At 48.4% G+C, this 19914-nt stretch overlaps 1 protein-coding gene across 1 annotated transcript in view; it reads right to left on the minus strand.

Moving 5' to 3' along the window:
- The window catches only part of ADAM19 (ADAM metallopeptidase domain 19), a gene marked incomplete at both ends in the record, with an annotated part of 82251 nt that overhangs the window by 39060 nt on the left and 23277 nt on the right, over window positions 1–19914 (minus strand). The window contains 2 exons of the mRNA XM_080698624.1: window positions 1151–1227; window positions 8123–8201. Coding sequence (XP_080554750.1) covers window positions 1151–1227; window positions 8123–8201 — 156 coding nt within the window. The remainder of the gene's footprint in view (window positions 1–1150; window positions 1228–8122; window positions 8202–19914) is intronic.

Genomic DNA, 19914 nt, shown 5'->3' on the forward strand with positions numbered 1-19914 from the left:
CCCAAGGTTGCCAGCTGGTACACTGCTGTGGCCCAAACCCAGGTGGCCTGGCTTAGAGATGGACTTGGAGTTACTTGTTTTCTTTCTCTCCTTCCTCCCTTCTTCCTTCCTTCCTTCCTTCCTTCCCCCCCTCCCTCCCTTCCTTTTTTCTTTCTTTTTATCCTGGGGATTGAATACAGGGATATCCTACTCCAAGCTATACCCCCAACTCTTTTTTTATTTTTTATTTGGAAACAAGGTCTTGCTAAGTTGGGGGTGGGGGCGCTGGCCCTGAACCTACGATCTTCCTGTCTCTGCCTCCCAAATCCTGGGATTACAGGCATGTGCCACTGCACCTGGCTTGGGTCACCCTCTTTCCAAAGTACTATCTGAGTGCAACCCTGCAGCTGATTTTCTGTCTTGAAAATTATCCTTGCCTCTCCCTTCTCTTCCCAGCTCCTCTTTTTGGTAACTGCTCATTTCCTATTTCACTTCCTAGAAGTCCTGCTACCATTGTGAAGCAAACGGGAAGTGGAAAAGAAAGCTCAAACTCAATTTCGATATATTACTCATCTCGCTGAACTTCGGTCTCCTGTCGCTTTGCCGTCTGGGGTCTCACTGACGCTGGAGGGACTGGCCCTCCCACAGTCAGCCAACTCCTAGAGACGGCGAGCGGCTTGCCAGCTCCCAGGACTTTCGAATGCTGCCAAGGGTCAGAACCTAGACCCCAGCCGCCTGCTCACTCTGCGTTCCTCCTCGCAGAAACCACAGGAAAGGCACTCGCCCACATGTCTCCTGCCCTCTCTGCCTCTTCACACCTCAGTGCAACCCCACTCGGCCCCTCGAGCACAGCACGCCCCTCCTTTTTCTGGAATGATCACATCTTTTTAGTAGCTATCATCTCCTGCTGCGTTGGCGTCACCACTCCCAGACAATAATAAAGCCTGTATAGGAAAGCATCAAGCTCCTCGGTAAAGGTGAGCCCGACCCAGTGCACGGTGCGTTATCTCGGATGTCCTGGGAGCCTCCCAGGCCTGCCCCTCCTCAGAGCTGCCCACCTGCACTCTCTGTGGACTCCTTCCCCGAGTGCCTTGAGCTAGCCCTGCTCATCTTAAAAATCCTGTTCCTGGGAGAGCACCAGGTGCCCTCCTGCAGTTTCCGCATCTCTTACCTAAATCCCTGGCAGGTGCTGAGGGTCACGCTGGAATCTTCTGTCCGCCTCACTGTGCCGTGGTAAAAGCAGTGATCCTAGCAAAGAGAAGGTAAGTGTCAGGCAAGTACCACTGAGGAGCGCGGCGATGATGCTGGTGCAGCCCTAATACCTCCCAAAGGTGGCGGGTGATGGCTCGCTCTGCCCATGCCTGCCCCTACCTCGCAGCACCCAGGACCCGCAAAGAGCTCCTGGAGACGGAGGTGCTGTTTGGTTTGACGCTCGTGAGAGTCTGGGAGGCAGGCAGGGCGACGCTGTCAGGCCCATGCAACAGATGCCGATGCTGAGGCTCGAGCAAAGAGGTTTGTCAAAGGTCCCCCTGCTCACTGCAGTGCCTGGCTTGGGAGATCTGGTCTAGAAGTCTTTGCAGGATGTGAGGGCAGCCACAATGTCACCTCTGTAACCTCTGTAGTGGGCTGAAGAGTGTCTCTCTAAAATGTATGCACACTAGGGACCTCAGAATATGACTTTATATGAAAATAAGATCTAAATCAAGACGAGGTCATGCTGAGTTACAGTCCTAACTCCAATGACTGGTATCTTTCTATGAAGAGGACGGGATCTGATGTGGCGGCACATGCCTGTAATCCCAATACTTGGGAGGATGAAGGAGGAGGACCGCAGTTCGGGGCCAGCCTCACCAACCTAGCAAGATCCTGTTTTGAAAAAAAAAAAAAAAAGGGTTGGGGCCATAGCTCCAAGGTACAGCAGCTTTAGGTTTAATCCTCAATTCCACAAAAGGAAGAGGAGGAAGAGGAGGACGAAGATGAGGAGGAGGAGGAGGAGGGATCAAAGAGACACACACAGCTAGAGAAGAAGTTGTATAAAGCTGGAGGCTGACTGGAGCAATGGCCAGAGTCACCAAGGAGCCACCCCAAACCGTCCGAGGTAAAGAAGGACTCCTCCCTGGAGGCTTGGGGAGCACATTCCCACCAACGCCTTGACTTTTAGATTTCTAGCCCCACCCCCCAAGTGTGAGGGAATGAATGTGTGATGCCTTAACCAGGCTCACGGGCCGTGAACGTGCTCCATCCTGCCCACGGTGCTCCCCTCCCTGGGCCCTGCTCCTCTCCTGCCTCCCACTTGACCTGGCGCTTGCGTCTGCGGGGCTGTGCTGCCCATTGTGGCGCCCTGCCCAACTTCTCCATTGCTCCAAACAGCTGTGTGGCGCCCCAGTGTGCCAGGCCCAGGGAGCCAATAAAGAGCAAACAGGGCCACAGCTCCAGCCCTGGAGGGCTTACGGTCTAGTGAGAGCCAGTCATGAAATTGGAAGCTATAAAAAGAGAATTAAAAATAAGTTTGAGGTGCTAGTAGAGAGCTTTCTAAATGGGGCAACAGAGTACTGAGGCTCGGCAGATATGGCCCTGTTAGGAGTGCTGAAGTGCTCAACCCAGGGACAAAACAAGGCTGTGCCCCACCAAGGGGGATAATAACGGGGTACACCTTCCCAAAAGATTTTTCCACACAGGCCCGGAGAGGTAAACTGACCAGAACAGGCAGAAGGGGAAAATCCTGGGCAGAGCCAGGTTTGGAGAGGCCTAAGGAAAGATATAAGCACCCCAGCTGCAGACACAGAACAATCTCTCTCTCTCTCTCTCTCTCTCTCTCTCTCTCTCTCTCTCTCTCTCTCTCTCCCTCTCCCTCTCCCTCTCCCTCTCCCTCTCCCTCTCCCTCCCTCCCCTCTGTCTATCTGTCTGTCTGTCTCTCTCTTTCTCTCTCTCTTTCTGCAGTACTGGGGATGGGATCCAGGGGCATTCTACCTCTGAGCAATACTCCCAGCCCTATTTTTTATTCTTTATTTTTTATTTATCTATTTATTTATTTTGGTGGTACTGGGTTCCTGGAAGCCCTTCTACCTTCTACCGGGCTACACTCCCAGACCTATTTTTTACATTTTTTCATTTTGGGAACAGGGTCTCTTAAACCAGCGCGCGCGGCTGGCTTCGAACCTGCGCGATCCTCCTGTCTCTGCCTCCCAAGCGCGGGGATTACAAGCGTGCGCCGCCACGCCCGGCTATTCTTTATTTTGAAACAGGGTCTCACTGAGTTGTAAAGGGCCTCACTACGTAGCTGAGGCCGTCTGTGAACCACAATCCTTCTGTCTTAGCCTCCCGAATGCTGGGATGACAAGCGTGCGCCACGATGTCTGGCTTGGACCCTTCTCTTCTCTCCTCAACACCCTGGACCTGAGTGGGGAAATCAGAAATGCCCCAGCTCCACCTGCATGGCAGTCCAAGCGACCCAGCTCCAGGACCATGCCACTTGGGTGGGCTGTCCTAGTCCAGGACAGACAGGGATGTGATGGAAGAGACAGCAAACCCCTTGGTCCGTGGTCTCTGGCTCCACCTGTCTCCCAGCCCCAGCGTGCATACATCCTAACCATCAAATCCAAGCACTGGCCACAGCCAGACCAGATCTAAACCCAACTTCCCACCTGCACCAGCCCTGTAAACATATTATTATCAGTAAATTCTCCTTCCTCCTTTGTCAAAGGTAGACTGTGGTGTGGAGTGAGGGGACATGGAAGCCCACCAAGGGGCTGAATCCGTGTCTGGAGTAGTTCCAGTTCTACATCCTATCCCGCTGAGCCTCGCAGCCAGATCAGAGGATACAGGCCAAGTCAGCACTTAGCTGGGACTCATTCTCTGGACCACAGGTGCCCTTTCATCTGCTGATAACCCGTCAGCCAGCCATGTGGCTCCTTTGCCCTTCACATCCACGCGGTCAGGGGGAGGGACAGCTTTCTCTTTTTGCATCAAACTCTCCCAGACTTTAAACAAGTTAGATTCCGACCTTCACAGAGTGCAAAAGAAAGTCACTGCACTGAGAGGACACCCCTCAGCCCCTCTGAAAGAAGGCAAGGCAGACAAAACCCTCCTCCTGGCCAGGCCAGCTCTCAAATGCCAGCTCGTCCAATGTCCCGCTAAGCCCAGACTCTGGGACCTCGAGGTGGCTCATCAATGACCAGGTTCTGAACCTGGCCCTTAGAACTCAACAACAAGGCCACAAACACCACAGCCCAGGCACATCGCAGGGAGGACCGGCCGGTTTTCCTAGGGAGAACGGGGCCAGGTCTGTGTGAGGTAAATGGGGCTCAGGAAAGTCAGAATGACTGAGAGTCGAGGAAATATAAATCAGCCACAGCTTCAAACTGCTGGTACCTTCTCAGGTAAAGAGACATGATGTACATCCACAAACATATCAAAGGCAATCGCTAAGCCAAACAGGAGGGGAGGGAGGGGGAGGGAATGGACGAGAAGTAGGGAAGGGCTGAATTGGGTGATGTGTGCATGTATGCCTCTACCATCTTGTACTCCATGAATACAATGCACCAATGTAAAAAATTTTTATAAAAGAGAATGCGAATCCAGAGATGGCTGTAAAGAAGCCCCGTGCTTCTTCCTGGGCTGATGCTAACAGTGGGCGCTGCCTGGATGTTCTCAGAATAGCATGACCATGGATTCCTGTGACATGCTCTAACAGTTGTCCAAGGGGTTTATTTATTCATTTATTCGTGGTACTGGGGAATGGACTTGGGAATTCTACCTCTGAGCTACACCCTCAGCTCTTATTTATTTTTATTTTGAAACAGGGTCTCACTAGTTGATGAAAAGCCCACTACTACTTTCTGAGGCTGTCCTCGAACCTGTGATTCTCCTGTCCCAGCCTCCCAAGGACCAGAATTACAGGCGTGTGCCACCATGCCCAGCTGTCAAAGGGCTTCCACACATACTTCACAGGCGATCATGACACCGGCCACTCACTATAACAGGAAGTGCTAACATCTATCCAGATCTTACTTCTTGACCAGCAGCTTGGGTTCTTCCTTCCCCTTTTATTCTAGCCACTGCAGATATTACTATTCCTTTTTTTTTTTTTTTCCCCAGTACTGGGGGTTAAACCCAGGGGCATTTAACCTCTGAGCTACACCCCCCTCAGCCATAATTTTTATTCTTTTTATTTTAAAACAGGGTCTCACTAAGTTGTGGAGGGCCTCACTAAGTAGCTGAGGTTGGCCATGAACCCAGACCCTCCTGTCTCAGCTTCCCAAGTACTGGAATTGCAAGCGTGTGCCACCACACCTGGCTATGATTCCCATTTTTAAAAGGGGGAAACTAAAGGTTAGCAGGAATCTTAAGTCATTCACAAAGTGATCCAGCAAAGTGCAGACTTGCAGCCCAGCAGCCGGGCCCCCGACTCCATCCTCTCTCCCCAGCCCCGCAGCAGCAGCAGTGACAGCAGAGAACCTGAGATGACCTCTGGCACCCTGAGCGAGAAGGAGGCCGGGCGAGCCTGAGTCTCGCTGCTTGTGATCTCAGACAAGTTACTTTTCCTCTTCCCCCCTCTACTCCCTCATCTATCAAATGTGGGGTTGGAAAATATGTTTATAAATTCCCATAAAAATCAGTGACTCATTTTACCCTTCCAATAGCCCCAAGAGTCAGATATCATCAGCATATCCAATTTTTGAGATGGAAAAAAAAAAATAAACTCAACGGTTGCATAGTCAAAGGGTTGATTCAGGCCACAGAGCTGGTGAAAGCCAAGATTATAAGCCTGGCTTCAGACCCCAAACCCTTCCCACTGGCACACGCTCACAGACCCATTCCCCAGTGACCTGGCCTAGATCAGGACTGCGGCCTAAAGACCTGGCTGATGAGCCTTGATAAGGTTCCCAGAACTCCCGGGACCCCAGGCCAACTTTGGAGGCAGAGTGCGGTCCTCGACACTCGGGTCAAGAGCAGCTGAGTGGCTCATTCCATTCCTGTTTCTCCTTGAGGAAGCTGACGGGGATCCCAAGGATTGGGTTAGGGACTTCGCAAGAGTCCAGTAGTGGAGGACGTACGAAAGCAAGGCGTTGTGCCAGGGCTCAGCTGGGATGTGCTCAGTCAATGCGACCTTCGGGAGGGAGCAGGATTCTGGGGCTGGGGGGAGGTCCCTTCCATTCCTCTGTTTCTGAAAGGCCCTTACAACATCTCTGCCTAATGCACAAAGAACAAGTGAGAGATCAGTGGTGAAGTCACTGTTCTGCATCTCGTTGGACTGGAGGGGCTACCCCCAGGGCGCGTTCAGAGCAGGAAGCCTGAACTGATGGCAGGCTTGGGGACTGAGACCCATTCTTGAGCTGTAGCCCTTGAGCCGGGAGGAGCCGAACTCAGAGGAGGGCGTTTGTGTGAGGTTGTAACAGCTGGGGGCTTTCTATGCCTGGCTGTTACCCAACCCCTGCCCCTGTCCCTGGAGGCAGAGAACAGAGGTCTGAAGGAGTTAGAAACGTTCTGACCAAAGGCCATTGAGGAGGCATAGATGGAGTCACAGCTGGAGAGCCTCCTGGAGATGAGAAATCAGAGATCAACTTGCCAGCTGCAAGCACGGGCCACATTCCCAACTCTCCCTGTCCAGGAAGGTCTTGGTGAAGAAGGTGCATTGGCCTTTGTGTTCAGCTATCTAGAGCCCCTAGATGTACCCCTAGGTACTATGCTCTGGACCTCTCAACTCTATATCAAAACTCCTTTCCCCATTCAGGGGAAATCTGGCAAGGTAATCTGAGCTTTTAGTGGCCGATAGGACTGTCGTTGTCTTGTTAGACATGGTACTCCAGCAGTGGGCCACGTGGGGATCTCAGGTTCTATGGGAAACTGTCAGAGGAGGCAGAGGGATCTCTCCTGCTGTCTACCACACCACAATTCAACTCCTCATGCCTCAATGCCTAAGACCACTGCTGCTCCTGCGCATCCCTTCGCCCTCACTCCACCTTATCAGCCCACACTCTGCTGGGGAGAAGGGTCACTCGGACACGGGGCTTCTCAACTTGGGCACTAATGACAGTTGAGGCCGCATAAGCCTCTCATGGAGGATTTGGTCTGCGCACTGTAGGATCTCTAGCAGCAGCACTGATTCCGACCACTAGATGCCAGTAGCATCCCCTACCCCTCCACCACGACAAAACTGTCTCCAAGTATCACCAAGTGTCCTCTCAAGAGGAAAATAACTCCTGGTTGAGAACCACTCCTCTGAGCCTATAGATCTCAATAAGAATCCCTGTGGGGGAGCTAGCAATCCATGGAATGCCAAGGTAGACCTTGCGTGTCTACCTTAGTGTACTGTGGTGACGCAAACTGAGACACATTCATCGTTTTCTAAAAGACAAAGATTTGACTTTGTGCAAATATACCAAAGGCAGCTTTGAAGGGGAAATATCCATTAATAATACAATAGCAAAACAAGAAAACCTTCATAACATTAAATCACAGGAAAATATCAGGCTATGAAAATTGTACACACAATGATTACAACTCTATAAACCTTACGCATCTACTTAGAAAGGGACAGATCAGCCAGGCATAGTGGCACAGGCCTATAGTCTCAGTACTTGGGAAGATAAGACAGAAAGATCACAAGTTGGAGGCTGGCCTCTGCAACTTAGTCAGACTCTGTTTAAAAAGAAAAAAAAAAAGGGGCTGGGGTTTTAGCTAAGAAGTAGAATGCCTCTGAGTTCAATCCCCAGTACAGAGAGAGAGAGAGAGAGAGAGAGAGAGAGAGAGAGAGAGAGATGTGTGTGTGTGTGTGTGTGTGTGTGTGTACTGGTCAACCATCTAATTGGGTAAAAAGACAGCATCATGAATAAAGTAATTTACTTAAATTTTTATTAATATGCGAGTAACATACACCACGGAAATGTATCATAATGCTTTATGCCAATTTTAATTGGTTCAATTATCCTAAAGCATTCCATTTGTTTTTTGAGCCTTAGCCACAAAGGGCAAGGATCACTTATAAAACAATAAATATACATTTTGCTTCTCCTGTTTGCTCCTTAGTCAGGGAAACCATCCCTTCACAGAAGAGACCATCTCCATCACACATCTCCGCATCCCTAGGAGTAGTACCCAGGCAGGGCAGCAGCTGGATAGACATTTGTTGACCTGACCTTACCTCCGATTTCAACGTGCTGGTTTGAGGCTTTCCACTTGGAGTGTAGTAGGTTTCTGTGTAGGCAGAAGCAAAAAGGTGCCTGCAAAAAATTAAAAATAAACATTTAAATCTTTAGTTGATGGACTCCATCCTCCTGGCTAGCAATTTTACACAAGCATCTCCATGAAGAAGAAGAAATTGGATAGCCATGAGGGACTAAAGACAAAAAGGCTAGGAAATTTTTCATTAATTTTATACTCTTTGGGAACATAAATTTAACCAGATGAAGCTTACAAAGCTAAAGCCATGATCTTAATTCATTTGGGGGGGGGGTGTCCCGAGAAAATACACTTGCAAACACAAAATTACCCCACAAAATTTCCCAGGATCTACAGACCCTACCGTCAACCTCGATTGATTTTCCCCACATTACATGAACCTACTTTTTAGCATCAGGACATCAATCTTTCTTTAAGGAAATAATCTACTCTCTGGTGTATGTTTAGGTGGGGTTTCCAGTCAAGTGGTTCCATCTTGCCCTGGCCAAGGTGTGGCCCATGTTTTAAGCAAATCCAGTCAAGGGACACTGCAAGGTCTGAACAGCTGGAAACAGTCCATATTTTCCTCCTCTTTGGGTTCCTGGAGCTGTCTTTGCTCATTTTGTTCTGAAACCTAGTGGATCGGATTTCCTGAGACGTGGCAGTTTTGAATATTATTTTTCAAAAAGAATTTTTCTTCTTTTTTTTGGATTTGGTTTCTCTTTTGCCAGACATGCTTTGAAGTAGAGGTTAAGAATCCCTCACCCAGAGCCAGAAGACACCATGCAAGGTTCCTAGAATTTCTCTAGAAGCCAAAAGAAAAGAGCCAAGTGGATGTTTCAACTAGTTCAGCCTCACTGTTTGCATAATTGATCTATAGAAAGTCAAGGTCAGGTGGCAGAAAGGTTTCTCATCGAAGACACCATTAGAAATTGGACTGTGACCAAGAATAAAAAAGTGACGTAGCTCAATAGATACTAATGTAGAAAGATGTATAACATGGAGTTAGATAAAAACAATACATTTCAGAATAAAGTATGTATTTTCAAAGCCCTTTTCAATGAAAAACTCACAATTGTGCTCACACGTACATTCATTGAAAAATGAATAAAAATGCCCACTGTCAACAATGATTATCTCGGGGGATTGCAGAAGATGCTCACAATGTAAGTTGCAGGCTTCTGAAATTAATTTTGATAATAATTATCAGATGTTTATTTGGAAAAAAAAAAAAGAAAAGCTAATTCAAAACTGCTTTTAAAAAGAAAGCAATGTCAGCTGAGGCCAGCACACCCAGCCAAGGGAATGTGAAGGCACAGCTGGGTTTTGGAGGTGGTCATGGTAGAAGCTCTCTAGAGTCTCTTCCAGTTCCAAGTTCTGGGACTCCTGGCTCAGAATCCCCCCAACCTCAGCATGCAGCCAGAAATGCCTCTTGATTTGACAAGAAGAAAAGAAACCCAACAGGGATATGTAAAAACAAAGCACAGCCCCAAATCCAGCTGGTGCAGAGGAGCTCTCCTTCAAATGGAAACTTGGGTCAATGGCTGGTTTGCCAGAATCTGTCTTCCACTCCTTTCTCTTTCTCCTTAAGATCTAACTTGCCCAGGGTCCAGGGAAAGAGTCACCCTTTGGTCTGAAGGGAGGAAACTATACGTTCCATGAGGGTAGAAGCCAAGTGGTTTTGCTCACTGGTATATAGCAGCAACTGACAAATGATAAAAAATCAAGGGGTGGGTAAGTATACTAGGAGCTTAGAGCTTCGTCTGGAGTCTGCAAGACTGAGTTCTGATTTCAGCTTGGAACTTTACTGTCTCTTGGGCCATGAGCTAGTTACTCAACATTCCAAAACCTTTTTCTTACACACACACACACACACACACACACACACACACACACACAATACGAGGCTAATATACCTACTTGTTAAGGCTGTCTTCAGAATCAAATGACATAAAAATGCACATGGCAGGCTGGGCACCAGGCCTGGCACAAAATGGAGGTTGGCAACAGTTAACGATGACCATTATTGCTTTCAACAGGGACTATTATGGACAAACCAGTGAGATTTACCTTTCTCTTTCTCTTATTCTTGCCAGCCATCAGCTCGTCAGTACAGAGCTTGAGAGAGGTCATGGCGGCGGTTGGCTGATTCCTACCACCCATTTCCAGGGTCGGTTTGCACAGACTACATAATGAATGGCGGGTCAGGGGCTCGAAGTTTAATGGTCCTTCCTGGGTGCCAGTGGAGAGTTGTAAATTTAGCCCACAGGAAATGCATTCGGGTTTAATACATTCTTTGCCTCTTCTAAGTATTATCAGGGAAAGACATCATTTATCCAGTGACATTAGGATGCTCCAGAGAGCAAACGGAACCTTGGAGGTGCCCACATTCTTGCCAGTTCTTGGACAGACATCCTTGAAAGGTAAAAAGAAAATCGTCCTTCAGCTTCTTACTTTGAGGATCTATTATGATAGAACTCTTCAAGCTTAGCACTGACAGAGGTCCTCAAAATCATATATCAAATGCACTGCACTACTTAGGTGCCTTCCCTAAGGCAGGCACCACGCTGTCTTTTAAGACTTCTCCAGCGCCCAGTTCTAGAAGGCAGGCAGCATATGTTTATTCTAAATGAGTAAAAGAATGAATCACTGGATGCATGAACCTCCTACCTAGTACAGAAATCCACCAGGCAGCCACTCAACATGAGAAACTTCTGGAGACAGGGAGCTCATGAGACTACCCACTCCAGTCCTGACCATGTATAGTAGTAGACAAAGCTCTTACACTGAATTAAAAGCTACCTCTCTGTACCCAGCACCCATCAGCCTTCCTTTAGCCTTCTGAGCCTGAACAAAACAAGCTGTTTCTCCTTCCAAATCAACATCTAGTTAAATGCAAATTGTCAGATCCCACCCTAGACCTACTGAATCAGACAGAAACTCTAGCTGGGGCCCCGACTTCAGTTTTAGAAACTTTCCAAGCGATTTTTGATGCAGTCTCCAGTTCAGAACCATTGCCCTAGACCACACGCCCTTGAATAAACTTCAGAAATGTCTCAGCGTGCCCCACGGTCCAAGGCCCCTCACCTTCCTGCCTCTGCCACATCCCGGAGCATCTGAGCTCAGCAAACACAGAGAGTTCAGTCATTACCTTTCACATGTATCTAAGTGCTAGGTCCTGGCTTATTTCATTTTTCCTTCATAGCACACGTGTGGGGCAGGTACTCAAAACAGTCCTTGCTTTGAAATTGAGGTCACAAGGGCTTCAGTGCCCAGAGCATGGTTTCAGAACCAGATTTCAGACCCCCATCGCTTGGCCTTACTCTTTAAGCAATTTGCTACTCTGTCTCTCTGAACTGGAAGCATTAAAAAAAACCATTGCCAGGAACCTGTATACCAAACCACAATTTGATGGTGATGATAGTGGCCTTGAAACCATATATGATGTCATTTTAAAAAGGAGGCCATTAGCTCTTGGATGTGATAGTCTGCAGAGCCCTAAGATAAGCAAAGCGCAGGGCAGGAGAGGGAAAATAGATCAGCAAGAACCCGAGGGCTAATTCTCTGGAACTCATCATTTCTCTAATGTACCTAAGGAGGTCATTTCAGCCAGGTCCCCCCTAGTAGCAAACGGAAGGGTCCTATGTCCTCTCCAGCTCTACAATCTTACCCAGAGAAAACAAAGGCTGCATTCAAATGCCCTCCACAGCCCCACAATAGAGCAGCACACGCCCAAGAGCCCGGGTGGGTCCCCAGCACTGTTCTCAGGATGCAAGACACGGCTATCCCCACCGAGGAATAGCAATGGCCCAGCCCTGCCCAGCTGTCCCTTCTCTGACCACATCTTGTTTTCATCTCATCCCTGACAAGGGGCTGGCTCAGCACTTCGGCAGGAAGCCGTCTCTCACCACTGGATTGCATTAGGATTTTCAGGAAACGAGTTGTGAGTGATGCTCGTCCAGGAAGAGAGGAGCACTGTCCAAGATTCCCACCCTGCCCTCCCCCTGCTGGCTGGGATGGAAAAGCAATCTCTGCTGTGCCCTACTGCCGCTGGCCCTGTCTGTCCTGCACTCAGGAGCCCAGATGCAGGCAGAGATCAGAGATTGGTAGAGCATTGTCTGTTGGGTCAGAGCAGCCTTGCATAAAGGCTGCAGCTGGAGTGATCATTGGGGCAAAACCAAGGTCACTCAGATGCCAAATCCTTAAGCAAAGCCTGTATCCTCTGAATACCACCAGAAAGAAAGAAAGGAAGGAAGGAGGGAGGAAGGGAGGGAGGGAAGGAGGGAGGGAAGTAAAAGCAGAAAGCCATGATCCCCGTCCATCTAAGGGTATCCAGGTGCTGTACCTGGTGACGCTTGTGGAGATAATCCCCTGGTGCTCCCTCTTTGTTGACCTGGAGCATCCTCACCCTGCCAGAGGGACACAGGACCCTTTGATTTCTCGGTCACATTCCTGAAGCCATTGTTGAGGGACTCTGCACAATTTTTTTTTGCAGAAAGGCTGTTTAAAAAAACAAAAAATTCCAGGCCCCCATTTCAGCCCTCCTAAAATGATATTCTTTATAGAAGAAATAAGAAAAACTAAGAAACCTGCATTGTGGGGTGTGTGTGTGTGTGTGTGTGAGAGAGAGAGAGAGAGAGAGACAGACAGACAGACAGACAGACAGACAGACAGACAGACTACTAGGAATTGAACTCAGGGGCATTCTACCTCTGAGTTACATCTCCAGCCCCATTTTATATTTATTTTGAAACAGGGTCTCGCTAGGTCAATGAAAGCCTCACTGTTTGAAAGGGCTATCCTTGAACCTGCAATCCTCCTGTCTCAGCCTTCCAAATATACTGGGATTATAGGCATGTACCTCCAGGCCTGGCTGAAACCTGCATTTTTAATAAGTTTTTCAAGTGATGCATTTTTGGCTCAACAAATTAATCCACTTGGTCAACTTTAAGTTCTCTTCCTCATTCCTAGCCTCCTACACGCCCTCCAAAAATCTAAAGATGACCTATAAATATGTACAATTTCTATGTGTCAATTAAAAATTTTTAAGATGTTAGCCAGGGATGGTGGCGTACGCTTGTAATCCCAGCATTTGGGAGGCTGAGACAAGAGGATCTCAGTTTGAGGACAGCCTCAGCTACTACTTAGTGAGGCCCTTTGCAACTCAGTGAGACCCTGTTTCAAAATAAAGAATAAAAAATAGGGCTGGGGTATAGCTCGAAAATAGAAAGCCCCTGGGTTCCATCCCCAGTATGGGAAAAAAAAATTAAAGATGCTACTGGCACATCACAGAGAGAAAGTCTAGGCTTGGGATACTTGGGCTTGAGCACCAGCTGCACCTTGTGACTGTCCTTCCAACCCCTGAAATAAGGCAAAAGATGACTGTGTCACGCTGGAGCCCTGTCATCACCCCTAGCTCTTTTTACATTTTCATTATGAGACGGGGTCTCAGTAAGTTTCCAAGGCTGGCCTCAAACTTGCCATCTTCCTGCCTCAGCCTCCCTGAGTAGCTGGGATTACAGGCAGGTATCATCATTTAATTGAGGTAGCTCTTATGAAACTCTGTAAAATTAGATGTGTACTCATTTAATAAAATAAAAAAAAGACCAAGCAGTATGACAGAAATGCAAATGTTTCCATTTCCATTGGCTAGGGAAGAAAATTCCAAAGGTGGCAATTTTATTCCCCCTAGGATATTGATGGATTTGATATCTAACTTGGCAATCCCATACCAGCAATCGTTTCTTTACTACAGATTCAGTACCCCTTATCTACAATGCTAATGATCAAAAGTTTATTCCAAGAGATATCTTGAGAATGAGACCCAAGGCTAAACAAAATTCATTTCCAGTTCACATAAACCTCACAATATTTCCAAGGTGTGTTGTGACTAAGACCCGTCATGTGGGGCCCGCTGTGGAATTTACCGTTGTGGTATCATGTTAGTGTTCAGAAAGTTTCAGATTTTAGAGCATTTTGGATTTGGGGTTTTCAGATTAAGGATGCTTAACCTATATTAAAGATACACATGTGCACATACACACAAAAACATCTTGGTTTCTCTTCTCCAATTTTGAGCCAGCTTTATCATCTTGCTGATTCCCCCATTAATTCAATAAGTAAAGCTTTGATAAGTGCTCCCCATGAATTTGCATGAGAGTTATTTTCACTGGGGCTACTTAAATCCCCTCCATTTCCTAGACCACGAAATTAACAGAGTAATAATTACTATCTTGGAGTGATGAGAAAAGATCACAAAAGAAAAATATTCATATATTCTGGCTCAAACACTAAAAAGTCCTGGGGCCTTGGGCAGGTCAGAAACCTCTCTCTACCTCGGATTCTCATCTATACAGTGTGGAGGATGAAAGAGACCCCTCTGTAGGGTTGTTGTAGAATGTTGGAACAGTGCTGGGACATAGTGGCTCCATATGCCTGTTTGTTAAACGAAATGGACAGACGTAAAACAATTCTGGGTAATGCAGATAGTATTTACAATCCACAAAAATCCATTGTTGATATTTTTTTCCAGGAAGAGCTGTGCATACATGTGTCAGTAATTGTTAAATCTAAATCTGGTGCGAGGGTTCGGAGTGCTAATCTCTCTCTCTTTGGGGGATGTGTCTGTACTCCGTGATAGTAATGATTATAGCTAGCTAAGTGATACTATGCGTGTCATGAGACACTCAGCCTCAGTGTCTCTTCCTATCAAGTGGAAATGGTGATGCCCAGGGCAGGAATCACTAGGAAGTATTTTCGAAAAGCACAGAGTAGCCAGGCATGGTGGTGCGCTCCTAAAATCTCAGTACTTGGGAGGCTGAGACAGGAGGATCACAGGTTTGGAGTGAACGTCAGCAACCCAGTGAGACTGTTTCAAAAATATAATATAAAAAGGGCTGGGAGTATAGCTCAGAGGTAGAAGGCCTTTGGGTTCAATCTCCAGTACCACAATAAAAAGAAAGAAAAGCATATTCTATATGATAATGTAATGGGCTATGCTGGTCCATATTCGGGACAGAATAACAAATTCAGTGTGTATTATTTTATTTTAATTTTGTTTTCGAAGGTGAGGGCGGAGAAGGGATCGAGAGCTGTTTCAGAACCCAAATTTCCAAACCAGTGCTTCTTCTACCTCTGACCCCAAAGGAATGGAAATAGACATGCCAAGGACATGACCCCAAACCCAAATAAGGCTCTGGCAAACCCAGGGCCTACCCTCAGAGAAAGGCATTCCTCTTTGAGAAAGCAGAAAGGCCAAGGAAGGGTCATTCCTATAGTAATGATCTGCGACATCCTCCCATCTCAAGATGATGCTTCAACAAGCATCATCTTTGCCAGAAACCCAGCTTTGGAAGCCACACTCCAGAGGCAAGATGGCGCCACCCACAAGCCGGGCAAGAAGCCAAGGCCACTGGGATGTTGTCTTTGGGCTCCTATTAAGGAAGTTTCCAAACAATGCATTGAGTCAACACTCCTTTTCAGTAACTGCTTTCCACTGTACCTTCTCCCAGTCCCCAAGGCTTGGCACCCTTCCGACCCACTCCTGGTCCTGTGTTTTGCTTTTACGCTGTATGCCAAAGGATGTTTGGAGAGGACGGTTTACTGCTTTGGCCAGCAGGGTCTTTATTTAATCCCCTTCACGTCTCTGTTGGCTGCCTCTAGGAAGATGAGTATGGTATCTGTGCAAACAGGGCCTAGGATCGGGCGACATAACCGGCCGTTCTCAAAGTGGGTCACCAAGAGGAGCCTCGCGAATTTGTTTTACGGTGTTCTGAACAGCCACTGTGGGTATTTATTGGAAGTGTGTAAGAACAGTTCAGGGAAGTGAAAAATTTCTGAGAAATACAAAAATTTTAAAGCAAAAGCATTACATGACAGCACTCTCGCTAGCAACCAGTTTGGGGTAAATAACCAGTGTTCATCAGATGCGCTGATAGGACAGATAACGTCAAGGGAAGTGCCCGTGGCAGAGGGTAGAGTCTGCAGAGTTGTAAAGATAAAACGGGTGGATAAGACACAGAGGAAGTGAAGAAAAGAACCCACGGAGCTCACCCGACCTTTGAGACTACACTTAGGAGGGGACCCAGTAGACCGGAGCCTGAAAAAAAGCAAAATAAAACAGGTGGCTGAAGACCACAAACTAAACTTCCCTAAATGTGAGCACTTAGTTCCCTTTAGCCTCAGATTAAATATCACAGTAACATTTATGAGCATGCACAATGCTTCTTAGCATCTTTAAGTACAAGTCATAGACAGTACTAGTCTATGTACTAGCCATCAGAACTTGGAAAGCCCTCAGAGACCACAGTAGGCGCCTCCTGTTTCCGTCTGCCCAGCATCCCTTCCATCTTCATAATGGATGACAGTGGCTCCATATGCATCTAGAGGAACACTCCCCTCATTGTACCACTGACCAAGGTACCTGGAATTGGCCACGGCCCATGCTTTTGCCTGATATGACAAGCCGGGGCTATCAGATCTCTGAATTTTAAGCTGAGTAAATTCACATGGAAACCAGGTATCCCAGGGGCAGCTCCTGAAGGGACAATCTCTTCATTTCTGGGTCCCACTCTTTCCAAACCCTCATTCCCCAGCTTTTACCTTCCTTCTATGTGTTGCCCATATCTTTTCCAGAGAGGGGGAGATGGGAGTTAGTGTGTAAGTTAGAGTGCGCAACAAAGTAATCTTCATACACCACCCTCTCCTTTTACAGATAAAGAACTTGAAAAAGAGTAAAAGAAACTTGTTCACCATCACACAGTTATATTTTGTTTTGAAACCCATTTTAGTCTCAAAACAGAATGAGTTAAATGCCTCTGGTAGATAATCCATGAATGAAGCATTCAGATACTCCCAGAGGGCAGAGCGGAAGGATGCTCATGCATCAACCTCATCAATAATTGCTCATGAAGGGCAGCGCAAAATGGTGTGAACCGCAGGGCGCATGGCGCTGGGAAGCCTGCGCTTGCACAGTGGCTTGCTTTGGTCATGCGTTGGCCAAGCCCAGAGCTGAGCCGCGAGTCCTACATCCCCAAGCCCATTCACGCCACACATGTCTATGGGGGCCATCATGTGCCAGGCACTGTGCTAGGGGATGAAACTACGGCAGCCAAGAGGCAGATCTGGTCTTCCTGCCCTCCAGGTGCTCCTATCTCCTGCCTCTAAGAATAGAGATCATCCATGAGCACTCAGTGACAGGCCACACGGGGGCCGGGGTTCCCCTCAGGTCCCCAAAAGGCAAGTCACACTTTCAAAGCCATCTTCCTTCCTTCCTGGAACAGCTGCAAACTGGTGTGGAAACCAACTTCCAGTCTCCCACCGCCCCACACACAACCACCACGACGCTGCCCACATAGCTATGGAGGAAGAGCGTGTACCTGCGTGTCTAGGGCAGAGAGCGAAGCTGGCCTGGGGGTCAGGGGCTAAGGATCCTCACTGGCCACTGCTGACCCTCTTGGCCCCAGCCATGTTCTTATCAACACATAAGCTGGGAGGCCAGTGAGGCCTTTGATCTTTTCTGTGAGCCCAGAATCTAGGATGGCAAGTCAAGAAATAAAGAGCAAGCTGGACATGGTGGCGCACGCTTTTAATCCCAGCATTTGGGAGGCTGAGACTGGAGGATCACAGTTCCTGGACAGCCTCAGCTTCTTACTGAGGGCCTTTGCAACTCAGTGAGACTCTGTTTCAAAATAAAGAATAAAAATAGGGCTGGGGGTGTAGCTCAGAGGTAGAATGCCCCTGGGTTCCATCCCTAGTACTGCGAGAGAGAGAGAGAGAGAGAGAGAGAGAGAGAGAGAGAGAGAGAGAGAGAGAAGGAAGAGAAGAGAAGAGAAGAGAAGAGAAGAGAAGAGAAGAGAAGAGAAGAGAAGAGAACGCTTCTAGAATACCAGGAGTCCAAGGACATCCGTCCCAAGCTTAGATCATCACCCTGTCCCTAGCACTCGGTCTCCCTCCAAAGGAATCCCTTTTCACGACTTTCCCTCCCCTTCTCCAGAAGGGGGGCCTTGGAAAAAGAAACAATGTTTGATATAATGCAGCCATTATCGGCCCTTGCCCCATCTGGACCTCCCTCCGGGGAGGCTGAAGCAAGAGGAGAACATGTGGAAGCTGCCAGCTTTCTGCAATCCTGCAACCTCGGGGGCAAAAAAGGAGGCAGGGCATGCTGAGGGGGAACATGGGACCCATAGAAGGAGCTGGAAAAGTGCCACCAGTACAAAAGTCATAAAGACCCCAGTTCTCCCGCAACTGGTGAGGAAAGCCTGGTCCAGCTCCACCCACTCAATGATATCATTGTGTCCAACAAAAGCGGGTTTGAGGTCCCCAGAGCGGCCCGGTGAAGCCCGGGCCACTGGATGGGCAGAGGTCTCAGCAGCTCCTGGGAGAGCCAATACTCGGAATTGTAGATAAGACAGAAAGACAGAGATGACCACGGGAAAGACGAGTTCCTGCTTCTGCCAGGCCCTTCAGGGTCATGTTGAGTACCAGACCCCGCTTTCCACAGGGACTTTGTGGATCCCCACCGTCACCCTGCAAAGATGGCGACTAGAGATTATCGCCTAATGAGAAAACTAAAAGTCCAAGGAAAGAAGTGATCTACAGCCACTCTCCTAGCTAAGGACAAACCGGGCACTTGTGCCCTGGTCCTGCCGCTTACTCAAGCAAGTCTGGCAGCCTCAGGATGACCCTGAAACCCACCCTCTCCCCCACTTGTATCGACCCCACTTCCCAGTCTCCATGACTCCATCCTTTAAGTATCTCTGGAATCCACCCTCTTCTTCCCATATCGGCTACTTCTTCCCCAGATCAGTCCCTCTGAATTGCATCTGGATGTTGTCACTATCTGGCTGCCTCCTCCTTTCTTTATGGTGGTGGTGCTGGGGATAAAACCCAGGGCCTCAAACGTGCCAGGCAACTATCTGGCTCTTAACATACCCGTCATCACTTCCCCTCGTCCTTGAGATAAAACTCTAAGAGCTTGCGAGGACGGCGGAGGACTGGCCCTCCTGACCTCCCCAACCTCTCTTCCTTCCTCCTGCTGTTCTAACCCAGACAAGGCTACTCATCTTCCTTGTCACTCCCCCCGGGGGCCTGAGTTTCTGCTCCTTGAGCGGCTTGGCATGCACTCCCCATAGTATGAGCCAACTGGGCCACACCCTCTGCCACCACCACACTCCTTCCTTTCGTTACTTCCTCCTACAAGCCTCCCTGGACCCCAACCCAGGGCAGTTCCCCTTCCTCATACTCCTGCAGCACCCCCACTTCCTCCGCCCTTGTGAGCTTCACTTGTGCTGCAGTTGTTTACTTGTCTGCCTCCCCCACTCAAACCCCGAGCCCCACGATGCCAGGACTGTGTCTTGCTTGTTGTGGCTTCTCCCAAGAGCACCTGGCACTAGCCCAGGGCCTGCCACAGAGTCAGCACTTGCCATATTTGTTGAAGGAAGAAGGAAGGACAGCAGTTAACATGAAAAGGTGGGAGGGGAGGGAATGGGGTGGGAACTGGGGAAGGGCTAATTGGGTGATGTGTGCATGTATGCCTCCACCATCTTGTACTCCATTAAGATGTACGACTACAATGTTCCAATAAAATTTTTTTTTTTTTTAAAGTTAGGAATGCTCAGCGAGCAGCCCAGGGCTCAGGACACTGGAGACTCTCATCAAAAACACCAGAGATCCTCTGACCCATACCCACCCTCAGCCGAGTTGGAGCAAGACCTGCAACTCACCCCCAACTTGCCCAGCAGCCTGTGCGTTTAGCATTCAAGGGTCAGCCAAAGG

The sequence above is a fragment of the Muscardinus avellanarius genome (assembly GCF_963383645.1).
Source record: "Muscardinus avellanarius genome assembly, chromosome: 7".
NCBI classification, from domain to species: Eukaryota; Metazoa; Chordata; class Mammalia; order Rodentia; family Gliridae; genus Muscardinus; species Muscardinus avellanarius.